We start from the raw sequence: 21,247 nt of genomic DNA, 5'->3' as shown, positions 1-21,247 counted from the left end.
CTTCAGACTGATTTAAAACAAAACCAACATTAAAAAAAAAAACAAGGGGGAAAAAAAAAAACCCACACCATCATCACTGTATTATAATTTTTCCTTAACAAAGTCGGGGGTTTATTTTCACACCAGAAGAGCAACTTCTCTGTAATGTTACAGGTGGCAAAAGCTCCTGGATTTCTAACACTTCTCTAAAACAGAAACCACAAGGATAATCACAGTTGCAGTCTCTAATATGGAAAATAATGCTGGAGTTCATTTAAATGAAATCATTTTTTTCTTCCCCAATCCTAGCCTCATTCAGCCTTTCTTCCCCTCCTGATTCTTCAACAGTTAAAATAAACCTCTATAAATACCAAGTCACAACCACACAAATCTATAAAGGCAAGTTTTACAAAGCAAAAGGCAGGCTGAGATTGTCCATTAATCTTCATTCCTCCCAAACATCTTGGTATAAACATATGGCAAGGTTATGATGACCCTTTCTCCTGATTACACTTTGTTTGCTACCAAAAGCTCTTACTTCTGAGGGGGGAAGGATGTAAAAAATAATCAGTGTAAGTTGAAACACTGTCCTAGGCCAGAATGTGATCAGAATTACTTAGGATAAAATGTTCATCACCCACAAACCTTCATTCTGATTAATCTGGAAGTTAGATCCATTCTCAATGGTTTCTGGCTTGTGAGACAATGTTTTACTTTGTATTTTCTTATCCCTATGCTGGCTGGCTGACAGCCAGGTCCTCTGTATCCACAAGCCCCATGCTTCAACACGTAAGAATGCTCCATCCAGCCTTTTTTGGTCTTGCTGCCCTGAAGGCAGTGAAAACCAGTTGAATCCAACTTAGTCTTAATCACAAGCAGGCAGGGAATTTCAGGGATAAAAAATTTAAGATTTGCCAACCTAAGATCAAATTATAGGACTTTAAGTTATCTGAAGTCACTTTAGAGCACTTTAATTGTGAAAAGATAGCTTGGTTACTGAACATGAGAAGCATTTCCCTGTTTACATACAGCCCTATTTGGCACTAAACTAGGAAATAAAATCTAAATAGAAATAACCTCTTGCCAGTTCTCCAAATGATGTGCTCGTAGCAAAGACTAGAAGAGAGAAAGCAGCAGTATCATTTTAAAACCATGTAGTCAGAACCTGACCCATGTTAAGACTCCAACTACATCTTCCCTACTTCCCTTGCTTTGGACACTCATACATTAAAGTATTACCATCCTGTTACTACTACCTTCTTCCCAAAGGATGGAAGATAAAAGCACGTTTCTACTTGACTCTTATTTTTCAATCTCCCTTTCATCTTGGCACTATGGTTTTTATGAGAAAAGGAAGCAAGCAATTCTGGCCTTTTAAGAGAATGATTCATTCAAAAAGCGTTGCTGCAACAATTCTCCCAGAAGAAATCAATGTACAAGTTATATGTTGAAGCATTAACTCTAGCCATATACTTGTGCTATTTCTTCACTACCTTACTTAATTTGTTTGTAGTGCTCCATCAATCTTAAAATGGAGACAGACAAAAAGCATTAAACTTTCCAACATATTTAAGAAACATTTGCAGCCGAAACCGGTTTGGCTCAGTGGTTAGAGCGTCGGCCTGTGGACTGAAAGGTCCCAGGTTCGAATTCTGGTCAAGGGCATGTACCTAGGTTGCAGGCACATCCCCAATAGGGGGTGTGACAAGAGGCAGCTGATCGATGGTTCTCTCATCGATGTTTCTAATTCTCTATCCCTCTCTCTTCCTCTCTGTAAAAAAATCAATAAAATATATTTAAAAAAAAAAAAAAGAAACATTTGCAGAAGATGATTTTTTTGTCTTTAATTAAAAAAACTCACCAAAAATATATAATCAGAATTTTACATGATACGTACATTCTTAATATCTGCAGGTAAGATAAATAACAGAGGGCAAAAGCAGGTATGCTGTATTGCTTCTCTTTGGTAAGTTACCAATATTATCCCCTACAGAAACATAGGATACAAGTAAAAACAAACAAAACAACAAAAAGCACAAAACCATGGTCTTAAAATAACTGAAGCTTACTACAAATAGCAAAATATTTAGCAACAAAATAATCAGTAGATGGATTTGCAAATTGACTATTTCAAATTTCAATTTATAATACTTTATATACAAAGGTTAAAGTAACAAGCTGCTTTCCAACATTAAAGTCTGCAGCAGTAGTTTGGGGGGGAGGGGGTAGGGCACCCCTTTTCTAGTTATATCCTGGCTGTTTTTAATTGAATAATGTCACGTTCAAACTCTATCTCTCAGATGCCATTGTTAAGGAAAACAAAATCCTTTTCCTATACAAAAATTTTGTTTTACTTGCAAGTCAGTTGTCTGCCCCTTACCGCCAAATGCATTTTATGAGGCAATTCAACTTTCTTAAGTCAATATTTACCATCTAAACTCAGTGTTCAAAAAAAAACACACAAAACTTCCTTATACTTTTAGCAAAGATACATGTTGTGGCTCTACTGAAACAATGCATAATGTTGGAACTAAAGTTAGAAAAGCAAAAAGGTCCATTCAACACATAGCAGCTTATATCTAAATATGCACATGTATGTATGTTTTCACAGTTAAATTTTAGAAAAAATTACATTTTATATGTTCAAAATATTTCTACTGTGGTCTATAAATAATATTTTAAAAACGGAACTAATTAAAATGCAGTACAAGAACATATCAAATTAAATAAATCTAAACTTTGACAAACAGATACTTGAAGTCAGTAAAGCTTGAGGTTTGTGTAAAGTGTGTTCCATCAGTCCCTACTACTCTTTTACAGAGTTCTTATATACGATAGGAAAGAAACTCCAACAACTTGGAAGGAATCGGCAGTTTCTGGACTTCTTGAGTAGGCATCACCCTCCGGATTGACATGCGACATAAATGTTGAAGGCTAGGGATCTGCCTTGGAGTGGCCCAAAAATACACACTTCCATCATGTGTCCTAAACAGAAACAAAACAAAAAATCACAAGCTCGGTCATCCAAATATATGTATTTCAACATCCTACAGTTCAAACAGTTATCATCCAAGGCTGTATATTAGAGTCACAAATTTCACGTTAAAACCTAATTAAGGCCCAGCCAGTGTGGTTTAGTGGTTGAGCATTGACCTACGAACCAAGAAGTCATAGGTTGTTTCTGGTCAGGGTATATGTCTGGTTTCGGGCTCAATCCCCAGTGTGAGGTGTGCAGGAGGCAGAAGCTCAATGACTCTCATCATTAATGTTACTATCTCTCTAATTAAGGAGGCCTAACCCATGATCATGATATCCTCTATGACAGGGGTCTTCAAACTACGGCCCGCGGGCCACATGCAGCCCCCAGGGGAGTCTGATCCTGCCCGCCAGGTTTTTTGGGCAGTGAGCGCAGCCAAGGTGTTACAGTGGGGATTAGTAGTTCATATAGTCCGGCCCTCCAGCTCTCTGAGGGACCGTGATCTGGCCCCCACTTTAAAAAGTTTGAGGACCCCTGCTCTATGACAAAGAGGATATTATAAAAAGCCTTTATTAAAGATTTACTGACAATACTGGCTGCTTTGATTAAAAACCTCCTAAAATTGTCTGTTAAAAACCAAGTAGTAAAATGGATTTACCCAGCAGCTAAAACACTGCCATCAGTAGAAAAGGCACAGCACAGACCATTGCTCAAAGGTGCAACTTGTACTGGATAATCCTCATCAATTCTCCAGAACCTCACCATTCTGGAAAGGAAAAACATTGCCCAGTAAATATCTAGTAGGAAATTTCATGTAAAAGCAACTTTAAAATTTACAAAGAAAAACTAGTATGTTCTGAATCACAAAACAGTTACACTCACACACACACACAAATCACTGCAAATAGCAATTACTGTAACTTGCTTTATAAAAAATTTTAGAGTCTTGCCCTGGCCAGGTGGCTCAGTTGGTTGGAGCATCGTCCTGTGCACCAAAAGGTTGTGGGTTCAATTCCTGGTCAGGTTCAGATCCCTGGATGGGGTGTGTACAGGAGGCAACCAATTGATGTTTCTCCCTCACCACTCCTAAAACCAACAAACACATTCTCAGGTGAGGATTTAAAAAAAAAAAAAAAAAGTAGCCCTAGCTGGTTTGGCTCAGTGGATGGAGCATTGGCCTATGGACTGAAGGGTCCCGAGTTCGATTCCGGTAAAGGGCATATGCCTGGGTTGTGGCTTGATCCCCAGTGAGGGGGGTGCAGGAGGCAGCCAATCAATGATTCTCTCTCATCATTGATATTTCTATCTCCCCCTCCCTTCTTCTCTGAAATCAATACAAATATATTATTTTAAAGTATAGTCTATACCAGCTGGTAATTTAGATCAACTACATCTCATTCATGTGACATTTCATCTTGTAGTCTCAATTGCAGTGGATATAAATTACTCTTTTTACCATTTATCACTTTGACAATGTTCTTTTACTTCAACGTTTTTAAGATAGCACTGCTAGGCTAAACACTAATTAAAAACCACCCAGTTTGCCAGAACTAGTTTAACAAACAAGGAACACAGGGAGGGGGGAAGAGACTGAGTGGGAAGGGAGCAAAGTGGGAGAAAAATGGGAGACATCTATAATACTGTCAGCAATCTATATAAAAATAAAAGCCTAATATGCTAATTAGACCGGACATCCTTCCTGACAAAGTTGGGGCTGTGAGGGAAGCCGGTGCTGGCCGATGGGAGAAGGAAGGCCTATTCTTGCACGAATTTCATGCATTGGCGTCTAGTAAAAAATTTAAAAATTTTTTTAAAAAAAAGAACACAGGGAAAGGTATGCATTATCTTTAATTTACATGGATATTATTCAGGTCAACATTTTTTAAGACATACCAACATCTCCCAGGATCTTGTCTAGAGACACTAAACCCAAACTGCAAAAAAGGCTTTTTATTTTCTGTAGCCGTAAGAATATTATAAGTAGACAGATAAAAGGGAAATTTTAAATTACAAGCTGTAATTCACACACTTACTTATCATCAGCAAGGCTTGCAATATGCAGTCCATCATGACTAAAGGATACAGATCGTACCCATCGGTCGTTTGCTCCTCCAGCAAAGATTGGAGTAGGCGGGGGAAACAGGTGCCTGAGGTCAAAACAGGTTTTCAGTGGAAATGAATCATTTTAAGAAACAAAACTACCAGGTACAAAGTACTTCTATCTTTGAGTAATGTTTAAAGTGGCCTTAACATAGCTAAGAAGACTTAAGAGCTGATGTATCCAAATTAAAGGGACCTGAAAAGAATTACTAATCTCTCTTAACGAATATGGTTTAAGACACTAATATTAAGTTCAACTCTAGTTTTAACTATTTTTCCCAACATGAAACTCTAAATATAATTACCACTTCTATAGAGTCATATCCTGTTAAATAACAAGATCTGCATAAAGAGAGCCAAGTTTAATTTTAGAATTTATATTTAAAGCCTTGCATTTTTCAAGGGCTTAAATAAATAACAAAATTTTAAATTCGAATACACAGCAATTTTAGGTTTCACATGTAATTCTAATCATTTATAATTTTTTAAAAGTTATACTGATAGCCGAGACCGGTTTGGCTCAATGGATAGAGCGTCGGCTTGGGGACCGAGGGGACCCGGGTTCGATTCCGGTCAGGGGCATGTACCTTGGTTGCGGGCATATCCCCAGTGGGGGGTGTGCAGGAGGCAGCTGATTGATGACTCTCTCTCATCGATGTTTCTAGCTCTCTCTCTCTCCCTTCCTCTCTGTACAAAATCAATAAAATATATTAAAAAAAAAAAAAAAAAGTTATACTTATAGCCAGAGATGAATTACAGACTAAAGTAATTTGTGCTGTACTCACCCAAATTCCATCAGAATGTCTCCAGTATGTGGATCCCAGACATAAACTCGAGTATCATAAGATGCAGTAGCCAGTAATGCTCCATCAGGAGAAAAGTCACAAGCTACAACATCATGGTGATGTCCTTCTAGTTTCCGTATCATTGTATATTTATCCATGTCCCAAAGGAAAACCTGCAATAAAAAGGCAAATGTTATAGCTTCATTCAGACACACAGAGGACAAAATGGCACATCTTAAACTAAAACTGCTAAATTTAATTCAGATTATATTACATTAAAGATTATAAATTATGGATAATTAAAAGAATATGCTCAGTGTCATAGTCAGATTAAAGTCAGTCTTTAAGTTAATTAAAGTAGACATGCAAATTCTATTTCAAATGTTTCTGTTAAATGTTAATTAAAAAATAAGCCTATATGTAAAAAAGGCAATGTAATTTAACCAGTTATACTGAAATCCATTTATTCCAAAAACTAATTAATTAAAATATACAGAAATAAATAGGGTTAAGTATTACAAACCCCTTTCTTTTTCTTCCAGAAACTACCAAATTTTAAAAAAATATACAGACAGAAAATGTAAGGTTAACAAATTGTTACTCCATTGGCATCTCCTTTGAGATATCACTTGTTTACAAAAGGCTTGGGTCACCAACGTGAGCCTAGGAAGAGAAACAGATACTGCAAGCAAGGAGAATTTTCACAGCCAAATGAAATTTCTTTGGCAAACAACAAGGATGTTAAACCACATTACAAAATGAAAATGCTAATTTATGAAAACAATACAATAATAACATTTCTGTGAATCAAGATTTGCTAATCTGATTTTCCCAAATTGACCACACAATCATTATTAGTCATTTTAAGTATAAAACATTTAAATTACTTTAGTACAAGTTCACATATAGTTTTTAGATTCTAAAGTCAGTAATTAGACTGTGCAGAATAGCTATAAATAGGATTCAAATGTTTACTGCACTCTGTTAATACTAAATGTGAGCATGGAAATTTAACAATTCTAGTAAGAACTTCTCTTCCACTTGGGATAAAACAATCCTTTTGGCTACATTTTTTTTTTCTGCACAGACACAATATATTACTTCCAAACAGGGGGAAAAAACACACAAATTTTTAATTGGAACAGACTTAAGGTATCTCTACCATCTCAAAGAATTCCAAAAAATAGTACAGAGAAACCATCTGAAAGCCAATTACATTACATTACATTGGTTTCACATGTCAGACTCCCAATTCCATCAGACTGGAAGATCAATTTACTTGTAGGAGTCATTGGGTTTCACTGGGGGGAAATTATTTTAAAAAAGAAAAAAAGAAAGAAAGAAAAGCAGAAAGTGGACATCGACCAGCACCTGTGTACGTACAGTACACCTTGCAGCCGAATGCAAGGTTACTTCATCCTATGGTAAAGGTCGCCCCCAGCCCGGTAGCCAGAGATGCCACTCTTTCTGCCCAGCTAACACCATTGTGCGCCTGTGTGCGAGTGGTGCCAGCATAACCTCAATCACACCAATATTGCTGCCACCACCTGTGACAGGGAAAGCAAGAAGCATATGGAAAACACACAGCCTAAAATAGCAATGTCAACATCTAGCTTTGTTGTTCTTATGATTTTTAAAGAACTAAACTAAATATTTTTTCTAAACTTCCAACATTTGCAACTATCATTTTAACATAGTTCTTGGACAGATAAATGCATTTTAACCAGCCTCCCCCACCCCATTATCACATGTATTTGGACTTCAACCATTTTCAGTAAATATCTGAAGCTAAAAAAGATCTCTAACTATACTGAGCTGGTAGACAACTAGAGAATTCATCAATAAGCGTAACCCTCTTAAGAGTTACTTTATACTTAATTTAAGAATTACTTTATACTTAATCGGTGTACAGGTATGCTATGCCAATTAGCATAAGACAGATCATACCAAATTTCTTCTATAATTCACTCTAGAACATACATGAGTGCTATTTTCATTTTTATTAGGTTTTTAAGTTACTTTTTCTCATTAAATGTCCAGGACCAGCTGGGACTCAAACTTTTTAAACAGCAAACTGGACAAAAAAAAATAGAACAACAGAGAAGAAAATTATTAGCAAGGGAATGTCTTAACATTTGGACTATATCTCTTCTATAGCACATAAACTTTCCTAGATCTTAGGGAAAAATAAACAAACCCCTTCTTTTATGAATAGTATCTCTAACTAAAAGTAATACAATTTCTTACTTCACAATCAATTATATTTAATTTCCCTCATGCAAATACTCCATCACAAAATGAAACATTTAAGATATTCATGACACCGAGCACAGACTTGATATGTTACTTAGATTTAAAAGTGATTATGCACACATTATTATAATCTAATTCAAAACAAATGTATAAGAACTTTGATACATACGGCTTTACTGGCTCCCACTGAGCACAGCATGGAAGAGTCAGGAGAGAATGCACAGCTGTACACCCAGTTCTGATGGGCTCTCAATACTTTCATCATGTTTCCTGAACAAAAAGAAATACCCGTGTTAACCCTAGAATCCACTTCAAATGAGTAGCATTCAAAAATGGCGGAATCACAGTGACAGTGATTGATCTACAATAGGTTAGCAATACACATCAGTTACTCATTTTTGTAACTAAAGTTTTATTGGAATACAATCATGCCAATTTGTTTATGTTGTACTCAGATGGCAGAATTGAATAACTATAGCAGTTAGCATAGTCCACAAGCCTAACATTTGCTAGTTGGCTCTTTAAGAAAAGAAAATCTGCTCATCCTTCTTTATAGAAAAGACTTCTTTTGGTCTAATCCCTCTATTCCACAAATGAAAGAACTGAAACATACAACAAGATTAAGTTTTAATAAGCATCTTCAAAATACCTTTTTTACCCTTCTTTCTTTTTGATAATCTATATTCTACTCCAAATTCCCTGTACATTATACCCTAAACACACAATTATGGCTAAGTATATTTTAATTCTTAATCTTACAAATATTTACTGAATACCTACTACATGCCAGGCAGTGAAGATACAGCTGTAAATAAAAATTCCTACTCTCTTGGTGCTTACATTTTACTAAGTCTACATTCTTAAGACATATGCACTCAACTGAAAATATGTTGAGAAAGCAAGCATTATATATGTAAAAGAATTTTTACATATAAAAAATTAAAATTTAATTACCAAACTGTTTTAAGTATTGGGATTCCTTAACCCTTCAGCACCTGAGAAATCAGAGAATTGATAAAATGCAGAAGAAGCACCTCATTGTTTGGGAATAGTAATGTATTGCTTTATTAGGCAATGATTGCTACCCATTAGCTGGAACAAGTCTCCAAATCTGAGGGATTTGCTTCCTACTACATTAAGCTAGCTAAGCAATAAGCAAGTCTGTCAACTTTCATCTTGAGGCTGTTAAAGAATTAGCACATCTTATTTAAATACAAGATTTTAGTTAAAAATATACTCATTAGAAGCTAAGAGGGAAGATATACTCTTTATGGTCCTCTCAAACAAGGTAGATTATCCAAAACTTTAAGCATCACAAGTATCAAGGTTTCAGAAAAATTGGAGTAATTGCACTAGCATATCTTTTATTACATTAAAGGGCAATTTTCCTTTTATAAGATAATTTCTTACTTAACCTATCCAACATAAAAATATCCTTACTAGCATTTACATATTATAAATTCTGATGTACAAGCCATATTTCAATCTAAATTTTATTAGATCACTAAGTTACATCTGTTTGTTAACCTAGAAGGTCTACTTATATTTTCACTAAATGAAGTTAATAACCCTCCCTAAGATAGGGAAATAAACCAACAAAGACCAGTTCATATAAAACCCTAAAACTGATCTAGATGCTATCCTCAAATAGTGATACAGATCTGTGTGGTTAGTTTGTGAATAATATTAGATTGTTTACTTAAGAGTAACGGCTGGCTTCTATTCCAGGTCACATTTAAGGTTTATTTTATCAATACCAGGAAAAGGGAACTGATCATATGCCATTTTTAAAGTCAAATGCCCCCAGATAAACCCAGGAAGTTTCAGTAGTAATATCAAGAAACTAATTCTTTTTCATAGCCTGGAAAAAAGGACATACCATCATCTTTCAGGTCCCACACTCTCAGAGTTTTGTCTCTTGAAGCTGACACTAGGATCAAGCTCCCATCTGGAGCAAAAGTTAAATCTCTGACCACATCAGTATGATCTACCAAGTTAAGGAGGAGTTTTCCTAAATGCAATAAAAAGGAAAAATAAGATAATGTTAACAACTATTATCAGTTACTACTTTATAGTGTTCCTCACCATTTAAAAATACTTGGGCACATCTTTAACTTACCAAGTGTAAAATGACTTATTAGTGTTTTTACTATTATCTTTAATGATTCACTATTTACATCGTGTGTTTAAGATTTTTAAAATTCATTTTTAGAGAGGAAAGATGAGGGGGAAAGGGAAAGAAACATCGATTGGCTGCCTCCTACAAGCCCGCCACTGGAGGTCAAGCCTATAACCCAGGCCAGGAATCCAATTGGCAACCTTTGTGTATGCCCCAACCAACTGAGCAACAAAGCCTGTATTTATTAGAAAAAATTAAAAGGGAATTCGAATTCCTCAAGCATACACAAATTCCTGGAACAAGTTAATTTAGTATATTAAAAAAAAAAATTATCGCGAGACCGGTTTGGCTCAATGGATAGAGCTTGGGGACTGAAGGGTCCCAGGTTCGATTCCGGTCAAGGAGTCAAGGGCATGTATCTTGGTTGTGGGCACATCCCCAGTAGGGGGTGTGCAAGAGGCAGCTGATCGATGACTCTCTCATCAATGTTTCTAACTCTCTATCTCTCTCCTTTCCTCTCTGTATAAAATCAATAAAATATATATTTTTTTAAATTATCATTTTTAAATCTTTGTATAATGTGGTGTTAAAATATAAATTTTCCTTAGCCTTGGATTACTAGTGGATTATCATTCCCAAAAAAATGCACGTTATCTCACAAACACTTAAATTTTCAAACATAATTTCAGTGGGGGAAAGTACTTTGTCCATCTACTATTTTAAGAGGTTTTTTTTTTTTCTTCTATGAAAATCTATGTGCTTAAGTTTTTTTTCTAAGAATCCAATACATTTAATGACACCCCCACTCCAAGTTTGTACCACTTGCTGTGTTCTAATGTACACATTATTCTAATATTCATTTTAAAAAATCTTTCCAAAGAGTGAGATGATTGTTAAAAATCAGATTTGCCTTGAAATGTGTAAGCTATCAACCACTGAAAATAGAAATCACCTAGCTCTTGAGTCATAATAAACGAAACATTCTTAGATATGCCCTTCTTGCTGTAATATTCTCAAGAGTGATCAAGCAGTGTGAACTCTATTATCCTAAGTTAAAACCACAGCTGAAGATGTCATTATGCCAACTATAAAGACACATTGTACCAATTCTTGCTTTTCACTAAGTTTAAAACCTCAAATCATATATTCTACTGCCTACTAGCAACGCCCTGCCTCATAAAATAATCAAGCTTGCATTTAAAACTCTGAATCCATACCTGTATATACATCCCATATTTTGATACGCCCATTGCTTAACCCTGTGGCAAGGAGTAGCTGATCTTGTCCAAATCTGAACCGATGCCATTCTATATTTACACAGCGACTCTGTTTTTCTGGAACTGAAGATCCAAAAGCAAGACTCCAGACTATATCACCACAGTCTATAATATGTTCACGAGGCTTATTTTTCTGAGCACCATCACTGTTTTGTCTTGACAATCTCAAACTGCTTGAATTAGTGATATTCTTTGTGCCATGCAAGAGACTGGGGGAGAGGGGGTAAATAGAGTAAGGTTAAAATCTAGTTATTTACTCTGGACTTCTGTGGATATGAAATGATTTTTGTTAACCTCAATATTATCATGATAATCAATATTAATATAAATCCTCAGAGGAAAAAGAGGAGGTTCAATAATAAAGTAATTTATTTGTTTCAAAATCACTATATCGGTTAGGACTCCTTTAATTAACCTAAAGCAAGTGTAAATAACCAAACACACAAACACACACAAACACACACAAACACACACACAAAAAAAGGGAAGCTAAGTATTGTGAAGCTGACACCAGAAAATTTCCCTAAAAGCACCCTTGTAATAATCAGTAGTTTCCCCATACTTTGTAGACCTAAAGTAATATGTAATAAGGACACTAATAAGTATAGCCATGAAAATAGACCACACACAAAGAGCAGGGAATGATTAAATTTAGTCTATGATACATTTTAGAAAAATTTTCAACAATTAGCAAACTCAATTAAACATAAGTAGAGGATAAAAGTACATAAAAAGTAATGACATGATCTATACCCCTTATCTAATGAAATATTAAAAAGCATCACATAACAAAGGTAATCTGATCTGGCACAACGCAGTATACACACTACATAATTAATCTGCCTATTAATACACAGAAACATTTATTAAAAACCCAAGAAAGTGTTCTATAATATACTAGAGGCCCAGTGAACTAATCCATGCATGGGTGGGGTCTGGCTGGCCCCGCCCCTGATCAGGGTGGTGGGAGGGGCCTTGGGCAATTGGCCCCACCCCCTGGTCAAATGCCCAGTCAAGGGGACAATTTGCATATTAGCCTTTTATTATATTAGCCTTTTATTATCCTTTACAATATCCTATATAATAGAGGTAATATGTGAATTGACCATCACTCCAACACACAAGATGGCCACTCCCATGTGGACACAAGATGGCTGCCACAAGAAGGCAGTTATGGGGGATCCAGGCCTGCAGGGGAGGGCAGTTGGGGGATTGTGGGGGGCTGTTTATGACAGGTTCCTGAGTGGAGGTGCCGGGGATTAAGAAATTAAAGAAAAAAAGAGACCAAGAAGTAACCTCTAATTTGGAAAAACTAAAGGTTTTATGTTCTGTGAATTAATTCTGCTATTATTGGCTCAAATGATTTAAAAAAAAAAAAAAAAAAAAAAAAGAGAGAGACCAAGACACAGAAATAGATTCAAGCTGGGATCCATGCTGCCACTCTGATGGAGAGACAGTCAAACACCCACCACAGACAACACAAAGCACTTAAAGGTCAAAGAGGTTTTGGGTGTGCCCAGATCCTATTCATTCCACATTCCTGAGATTTAGCATATCAAGACCTGGGTAAGTCAAGGTCCTATTCGTTCCTCATTCCAAGCACATGGATAAAGATAAGAAATCAGTACTGATAACAGTCTCCCGACATTTTGGGAAAACATCTTCCCAGGGCATGGCAAAGTTAGTTTCATTAATTTAAAGGTCATTGATGTGCATTCCCAAGGGGACCAGGCCAGCAGGGGAGGGCAGTTGGGCCGACTGGGAGGACAGCTAAGGTGCAATTTGGCCAGCAGGGGAGGGAAGTTAGAGGTGACTAGGCTGGCAGGGGAATGGTTAGGGGGTGATCAGGCTGGCAGGCAATCAGGCAGGCAAGCAGTTGGGAGCCAGGCTGGACTGAGGAACACCCCGCACCCCAGTGAATTTCGTGAACCATGCCTCCAGTACAGGATAAGGCCAGATAATTCTTCCCACAAATTATCCAATACATTCAGCTTATGATAAAATATTTTTATAACAATCTAAATATCAGTATCTTTAAAAAAATTTTTTTTTACTCCACATAGTGAAAACAGGAAATTCTACAAGCAGATACAAAGTACAAAAAAGAAAGGTGTCTTACAAGTTCTTAAGGCACTGAGACCATGGAACAAGCTTTACTGTACAATATCCTTGGGACCAAGCGAAGTACGAACCGTCTGGAGCAAAAGCAACAGTCCAATTTTCACGACCACATTTCTTGTCAAAAGGAGCTGCTAGAGCCAAAAGTTCACCTATAGTACGTGATCTCACTGAAAAAGGAAAAAAAAAAACAAGAAATTATATATAACCAGCAATGAATTTGAGACTACCTCCATATTACTTTGGGACTCACTTAACTCCTTTGAGTATTTTTCCCCTTTCCTGTGAGGACAAGATATGAGTTTTGCTTTCACTCTTTGAGGGTACATATCTGGTGTGAAGACAACTTAACGATAACATCTTTAAGTTTTGTCAAAGTTAGTTTCCTAAAATTTTCCAAAGCAAGAGCTTTTTAAAGTTTAAATTAAAAAAAAAAAAAAAAAAATCCTGGTCAATAAAACTGGCACATTAACAGAGTGCACAGAGAATTTTTATTTGGTATTTAATACGCATTATCAATAAGCTCCTTCTGTACATTCTCAGCTGGAATTTCCTCAATTTTGGGAAAGGATGTTCTTTATCTTGGGTTGGTTTTACTTTCAAATTTTGCTATTTTTCCTTCTGAGTTATAAATTTTTGCCAAGTTTAGTTTCCCTATTATCTATTTTGTGGTCAGTTGCCTGGTTATCTCTACAGTTTATTTCCAACAATTAAAATTTTGATTTATTCTATGTATTGCAATTCAAATAAGAACTACTTATACTCCTATTGTAAGGGCAGATATATTATATAAACCTCAAAATGTTCAGTGACACTTCCAGTCTCAAATGAACAGCTAGTGTAGCACCTGTCATGACAGGGGCTCAATAAGTATCTATTGAATGAATATGAAAGCACATGTATAAGTTCTCATTCTTAAGCAATTTTAAATATTTCATTGCCCAATTCTTTGATATATTAATGAATAAGCTATGGTTTAAAAAGTAAAGGAACAAAATAGACCTATTTTTCTATGATACTCATAAATATGAATATCTAATAAGGCTAATTTTAATTTGGTATAGCTGAGATTATCAGAAATTTTCTTTTTGATGACTCAAAATCTTCCTTCTTGCCATTCCACCCACTCAGTCCTGATTCTGACCTAAGAGAATAAGCCTAATCCTGCTCACATGACATTCATATGCTGAAGACAGCTATGACATCATCAACAACATTTTCACCAGGCAAAAATTTCTAGTCCTTTTGATCATTCCTTAGATTAGGTAGTTTCAAGTCCATTCCCCATCTTCACCTTCATCATACTTTTCTGGATAAACTCCAGTTAGTAATGGCTCTCATAAAAGTGGCACCCAGAACTAAACACACAATACTTAAGATGTGGCTTCATATAAGCAGCAGAGCACACCCCACCCCCACCACCTACTGCCAACTCTAATAAAACATAAAGTGACACTAACTCCATTAGTAATAATGTGACTTTCTTAATACACAATTTCCAAACGAGTGACTCTCAAATGCCTGCAGAATAACTTTTTAAATATGCAAAGGCTTTTTGAAAGGGCTCGCCTCTCCATGTTTCCTTACATTCCTCCAAGTCCATAATCTTTTTTTGTCTGTATTTTAGGATTATTCTGCATTTTCTTTCAGCACCCAAAATATCTTTAATTACAGGGCAAAGTGTTTTTTTCTTCGTTTACCTTGGCCACAATTACAAACTTCCTTTTATATAAACGGTGGTAATAAATCAACAACTAAAAAACTGGTTCAAATAAAACAAAAGACCACGAAATAAGCTAATTTATTTTTAAATATAAATTCAAGAAATATAAAAAGCACACCTGACAAATAAATACTGTTACAAGTAATGTATTAATACTTACCTTGTGTTTCTTAATAGATAGAGCAAATGATCTTTGCAGTTAATCAATAGACTTAAACACTTACTTATTTTCCCACCCTGCCCTCTTAAACACTCATTTAAATACTTACTGGTACAATATTTTAAACTAGCACAAAGTTTACAATGAAGTGCTTTGAGAAAAAAATGTCGTAAGTTAAACCTCTATTACCTGCAACTGTTTAATGTTGGTATCCTAAGAAATGTATGATTTAGACCTAGTATAAGGGAAAGCTGCCCGCCATGGGAGCTAGGCCGTAAGATACAACTCTACATTATTAATATCTGTACAGTAGTACACATCATCTGAGTCACTGCTGAACCAAATTTAGCTCCTTCTTCACATTCCTCCCTACCACACATTTCATAACCAGAACGGATCTTTAATAGTGCCTTGTGAAAGAGGGCCGTAACTCAACATAGATTTCTTTAATTATTCATGGATTCTTGTTTCCCCTCCTCCAGTAGAAGTAGAGAAACAAAATAGGTATAATTAATATCCAAGAAAGAAGGGGAAAAGTAGTCCTTACAGATAGATACAAAGCTACACAGAGATATTAGTGTTTAACTTTGTATCCAAATGATACTTCAAAATAAAGCCCTGGCTGGTTTCCCACCCGCCAGTGGTTGCAGGTTTGGGTTTGATTCCTGTCAAGGGCATGTACCCACCTCCCTTGCACCCAGGCCCGGGTCAGGGCTCATTCAGGAGGCAACTAATCCAGGGAGGTAGCTCAATGGATATCGATGTTTCTCTCTCAAATATCCTCCGTGAGGATTTAAAAAATCTGTTCAGTTAGAAAAGACCAAAGTATTTTTATATTGGCACTTATATGCAGGAAATAACACTGAGACCTAAATATATATTTTTTTAAATTTTTTAATTAAAAAGATTATTTAATTTAGTAGATGATTATTATGTAATGAGGGGAGGAAGAAACCACTGGACTAAAAATAAGAACTTTTTTTAGTTATTAAAATCAGTAGTACTATAAAGCCCCCTTCCTACACTGCCATTCCATACCTTACCCTTAAAACTGAAGTCCAGAATTCTAAGCTGTTTCTAAATATAAAAAAATTTACCCATATACAGGCTAGAGGTCGTTTTGGGTGCTTGAGCTTCTCCCTTTCTCTCCAAATACCTCCTCCGTGATTTAGTCAAGGCGCACATTTTGTTGAAGAACAAGGAAATGCAAAGGATCTCTTCCTGTGCTGCCACCTTCATATTAACGTAGTAAGTTCAGATACGATGGGTGTTTTTGTTTGTTTGTTTTTTGGTTGGGGGGGTTGCTACCTCTATTTTAATTTCTAAAATAAAAGGACATATATGTCAGGGATACAACGTGTGCAATTCTTACTAAGTCTATCAATGCACTGTACCTCAACCTCCCTCTCCTACCCTCCCCCAAAAAAATCCCAAACAAACAAAAGTGAGGTGCTTTTTAACTGATCCATCGAGATCTAGACGCACAACCCGCCACACCTACCGGGGCCCCGTCTCCATCGCGGCGGCGCTGGCCGGGAACCAGCCCGCACACAGCCCTCCCAGTGACGGCCCTTCCTCCGTACCACAGCCTTTCTTCGGTCACCGCACCCAGCCTCCGGCCCCTCCCAGCTCCTGTGCGCCCGAAAGATAACTCCGAGGCGTCCTCCCCCGAGCCACTCCCTTTCTGAGCGCCGGGCAGCGCTTAAAAGACTGCTCCGGCCCGGCTGATGGCGGCGCTCGGTCGCCTTTCTCTCCTTCGAGAGCGGCGGGCACACGAGGACCCCCGCCTCTCGTTAACTGCAGCTCAGCACACGCGTTTCCTTTTCGCTTCATAAAAAACGCACTCCCCGCGCACTCCACGTCCCGGCGGCTGATGGGCGCCCAGCGAGGGGGATCGTAGGGAAACGGCCCCGCTCGGACCTCGGAGGAGAACGGAGGGGTTCCCAGGGGGGTGCCGGGCCCGGGCCGCAGTCAGCGGGGCCCTCGCGCCTCGGCGCCCACGTCCCCCTGGACCCTGAGAGCCGCGCGCCGCCTCCCTCGGGGCCCGGCGCAGGGCAGGCGCCGCATCAATGAGGATCGCGTTGTTCCCTCGCAACACGCACCCGCGCGCGGGGCCGCTTCCTCCTTCCAGTTGGCTCCCGGGCTCGGCCCGGCTCCCCCTGCGCCCCTCCTCCGCCGAGGTCCCCTCCCCGCCCGCCTCCGCCGAGCCCCCGCCTCTCCCGAGCCCCCCGCGCGCTCGCCGGCACCCATCTCGCCCACCGTCCCGTTTCCTCACCGATCTCTTTCTCGTTAACCCTCGGAGGAAAGCTGGCCATCTATGGGGCACCGTCTGATTCCGGGGGATGCGATGCGGACGCAACGACTGAGAAGAGAGCGGCGAGCGCTGAGGGGCGTGACGCGGGATGGGTCCCTCCCGGTCCCGGGGACGGACGAAGGGAGGGGCGGGGGCGGTCGCGGCGGCCTCTTGCCGACTGCCCCGGGAAAGCTCCGGAAGGCCTCGGACCGAACTGAGGGGTCAAACACAGACAATAGACCCCGATCGCAGCCTGACGTTCGCAGACCCAGACACTCCCTTCCGCGCCGTTGACGGCAAACGAGACACTGGAGACAAAATGGCGGGCGGCGGGGATGATATCTGCATGGTGAGGGGCGTGGTCTGGTGACGTCATGGCCAGAGTTCCCGCCCCCCGACGCGAGGGACGTGACGGCCTCTGCTTGGCGCCCCGCCTCCCAGCCGGCTGCGCGCGCGCCCGCGCATACGCTGCCGGGACGGGATCCGCGATGGAAGGAAGCGCGGGAAGGCGGAAGCTGAGGCCGGAACTCCTGAGGAGGAGCTGACGGGGCGTTTTACTGGGTCTGGTTTTCCCCGCCGGCACCCCTAGCACGGTACTTATAAGTTGCAATACCTTTGAAAAGGCAAGTCGAAAATTGTATAATACAATTATACACATTCTTAAATCCCACAGCTTCAAGACTGTATGGAACTTAAACTAGCTGAACTGAAAAGAGCAAAGACATTTCAGATTTTATTCGATTTGGCCACTTCCGCAGCCCCCAATGTGATGGGGAACTGGAGGTTGCGCTGAAGGAAAAAAAAAGAATGAGCATCGCTGTGCCCCACTCGTCCGGCCGCGGTCGTTGTGACGAGAGCCCGCGGGTTCTAAGAAGAATCGAGGTGAAGGGTCGTAAAAAACACGGAGGCCCGAGTGTGATGGCATCCCGCCCCTCCACCGGGCCGCGCCGGGCCGCCTTTGTCCGGGCCGCGCCGGCAGCGGGAACCGCCCCTGGCTGCAGCCAGGCTGCCGATCCGCGGTGCTCGGGCCTGTGGCCAAGGCTGACCCCACACGTCAGCTCCTGCACCCGAGGTCTAGGCCATGGGGAGTCAGCTCCTCACGCAGCAGGGCAGATAAATGTGTCAGTGTCTACCAGAAGCCCAGTTGGCTCCCATTTGCAGAGGACATTTTGCATGTTAATGAGCCCTTGTGAGGACTCTGAACCTCGTTCCAAAAGGAAACCTATGGAAGGCTGGGAATTTCAAAAATGCGGCAGGTACGGATGGGAAAAGAGTTGCATAACCAAACTCGAGAGATTTCAAATGACACGTTCGGTGTCTACTTTTTCATGGCAGGAGTGTTAATTCTTCCAGGAGTGAAATGTTTAATAAAAACACTATCTCCTATTTTTATGAAATCACTTTGTTACATCCAGTTAACATATTTATTACCCACTTACTGCCAGATAGTGGGGCTAGTTATTAAATATTTAGAGGACAAAAGAAAAATTTAAATAGGCTTGTAGCTCATAAACCAGCATTTCTAATTATTTTAACCAACGGCAATTACCTCCGTTTACTTGTACTATACCATACAAATTCATGGGAAAATACCAGTTCTTGAGTGTCTGCGAATTATTTTGGTGGCTTTCATACAATTATTTCATTCCACTGTAGTTTATTTATTTATGGTAACTAGCAGACTTCCTGACCATTTTCTCAACTGGTAAAGCATGATAGTGAAATGAAAAATAATTTTATGATTTGTGTACTCATTAGTGATAAAATTGAATATTTATTGGGTCCACGATACATGCTAGGCACTAGGCCATAGACGTGCTTTTGTGGATTAACCCATTTAATACCCACAATGGTTTGAGTAGTGTATTAATCACTCACAGACACTTAGTAACTTGACAGCAGTGACAAAGCTATTAAGTGGCAAAGTGTTAGATTTGCACCCAAATTTCTCTGACTGTCCTGCCCTAGCTTCTCCCATGCTATCTTATCTCTCATAAATGAAACCTAGCTGGAAAAGCAAACGTATGCCTTGCATTTCATATCTATTTTAATGTTAAATCCGAATAGCCACCATATTCCTTGTAAATCACATAAAGTTAAAGTTCTCCAGAGTTTTATCCTTGGCCCACAGTTTTTCCCCTGCTTCCTTGGAAACCTCTCTTTTAGGTTCAACTACCAGCTCTGTATGAAGACTCTCAAGTTCTTTCTTGAGTTTAAAATTTGCATATTTAAATAATCCTATATAATAAAGAGCTAATATGCTAAATAAACCAAACAGCAGAACAACCATCTGGACGACCTTTCAGACAAAGCATGGGCACAGCCCAGGCTACAAGGGCAAAACCCTTTGCATGAATTTCGTGCATTGAGCCTCTAGTTCACAATAAAACTCATGGGGGGTTGAAGACAAATATGTGATACCTTAATCAATAAAGAAATTTAAAAATAAATAAAACAAACAAAAATAAAGCACAATGTGTCAAGACTGAGCACATCATCTTCTCTCTCAGAGCTGCTCCAATCTTCCATATTCCCTACCTCAGTGATCATATTCACTCAGACCCTGAGCCAGAGGCTGAAGTATTAAGACCCCTCTCCCTTTCCTCTACCCCAGGTGGAATCAATCAACCCACAAGCTCTGACAGTATTTTCTCTTAAACTGCTCTGAAATCTGTCCTCTCCTTTCCAACTCAGCTGTCCGAGATCTTATGACATCTCTCTTAACAGTCCTTTATAACCTCATGCCTTAAGAAAAATCACCTTGGTGTGTTTTCTTCTAGTCTTTTAAAAATGTACTAGCTGGACGTCTTTGAGCAAATTATTTAGCTCCCTATGCTTGTCTTTTCATCTATAAAATGGGGATAGTAATAATACCTACATCATAGTTTTAAAGATTGAGTTGATATAAAAAAGCATTTAGACCAGGGTCTGATACAATGTCAGATACTAAGTGGCAGATATGTGTTGGATATTATTCTTATATATAGTAATCCCAGCTAACTGCAAAATTGAAAGATCATAGTCTCATAAAAAATAAGGGATGGGAAAAGAGCCATAAAAATAGCATTAAATACATGTATAATAAAAATAATAATAATAATAATAATAATAAATGAAAGTTCTGGAAAGTATTCATTTTCAAAACACTAAAACTATAATCAGTGGGGAACTCTCCTCATCCCCATAAGTTGCCTGTGGGTTTCTTGTGATATATTGAGAAAAGGAATTTTCTGAGACTCGCAAAGGAGAATGAGATATTGTAGAAAGCTTTATTTCTGTGGAATTATATCCCTCAGTTTCCATTTCATCCCATCAAGGAAAAGGTCCAGCTGTACCTTTAATAGGGCTAGGATTAAAGCTGTTGCCCAGTTTTCATTCCATGTCTGCACAGTCTAATCCAGCATCAGGCTAGCTTAGCTTGTGTTGCACATTGCAGCTCATCAGTCCATTGCATGAAGGGTCT

At 38.8% G+C, this 21,247-nt stretch overlaps 1 protein-coding gene and 1 long non-coding RNA gene across 4 annotated transcripts in view; one reads left to right on the top strand and one right to left on the bottom strand.

The window, feature by feature from the left end:
• Nucleotides 1–1,807: 1,807 nt before the first annotated feature.
• On the bottom strand, nucleotides 1,808–18,113 carry WSB1 (WD repeat and SOCS box containing 1). Of its 3 annotated transcripts, XM_084862767.1 has the most exons (9): nucleotides 17,767–18,113; nucleotides 13,610–13,778; nucleotides 11,431–11,699; nucleotides 9,974–10,105; nucleotides 8,264–8,364; nucleotides 5,842–6,014; nucleotides 4,990–5,103; nucleotides 3,615–3,722; nucleotides 1,808–2,964 (listed from the first exon to the last, which is right to left on the bottom strand). In XM_084862767.1, the coding sequence occupies exons 1-9, from the start codon at nucleotides 17,804–17,806 to the stop codon at nucleotides 2,805–2,807; spliced, it is 1,266 nt and encodes a 421-aa protein (XP_084718893.1). In that variant the 5' UTR covers nucleotides 17,807–18,113; the 3' UTR covers nucleotides 1,808–2,804. The 3 variants fall into 3 exon arrangements, with proteins under 3 accessions (XP_084718893.1, XP_084718894.1, XP_084718895.1); XM_084862768.1 differs by lacking the exons at nucleotides 11,431–11,699; nucleotides 13,610–13,778; nucleotides 17,767–18,113 and adding an exon at nucleotides 6,365–7,388 and having other exon boundaries at nucleotides 9,974–9,996; XM_084862769.1 differs by lacking the exons at nucleotides 11,431–11,699; nucleotides 13,610–13,778; nucleotides 17,767–18,113 and adding an exon at nucleotides 7,213–7,388 and having other exon boundaries at nucleotides 9,974–9,996.
• Nucleotides 18,114–18,208: 95 nt separating this feature from the next.
• LOC311611067 overlaps nucleotides 18,209–21,247 on the top strand; it is a 54,905-nt gene continuing 51,866 nt past the window's right edge. The window contains exon 1 of the long non-coding RNA XR_014793059.1: nucleotides 18,209–18,407. This is a non-coding gene — a long non-coding RNA (uncharacterized lncRNA). The remainder of the gene's footprint in view (nucleotides 18,408–21,247) is intronic.

The sequence above is a fragment of the Pipistrellus hanaki genome (genome assembly GCF_964339955.1).
Source record: "Pipistrellus hanaki genome assembly, chromosome: 16".
Classification (NCBI taxonomy): Eukaryota; Metazoa; Chordata; class Mammalia; order Chiroptera; family Vespertilionidae; genus Pipistrellus; species Pipistrellus hanaki.
The sequence above is the reverse complement of the archived record's forward strand: the minus strand, read 5'-3'. Positions and strand labels throughout refer to the sequence as shown.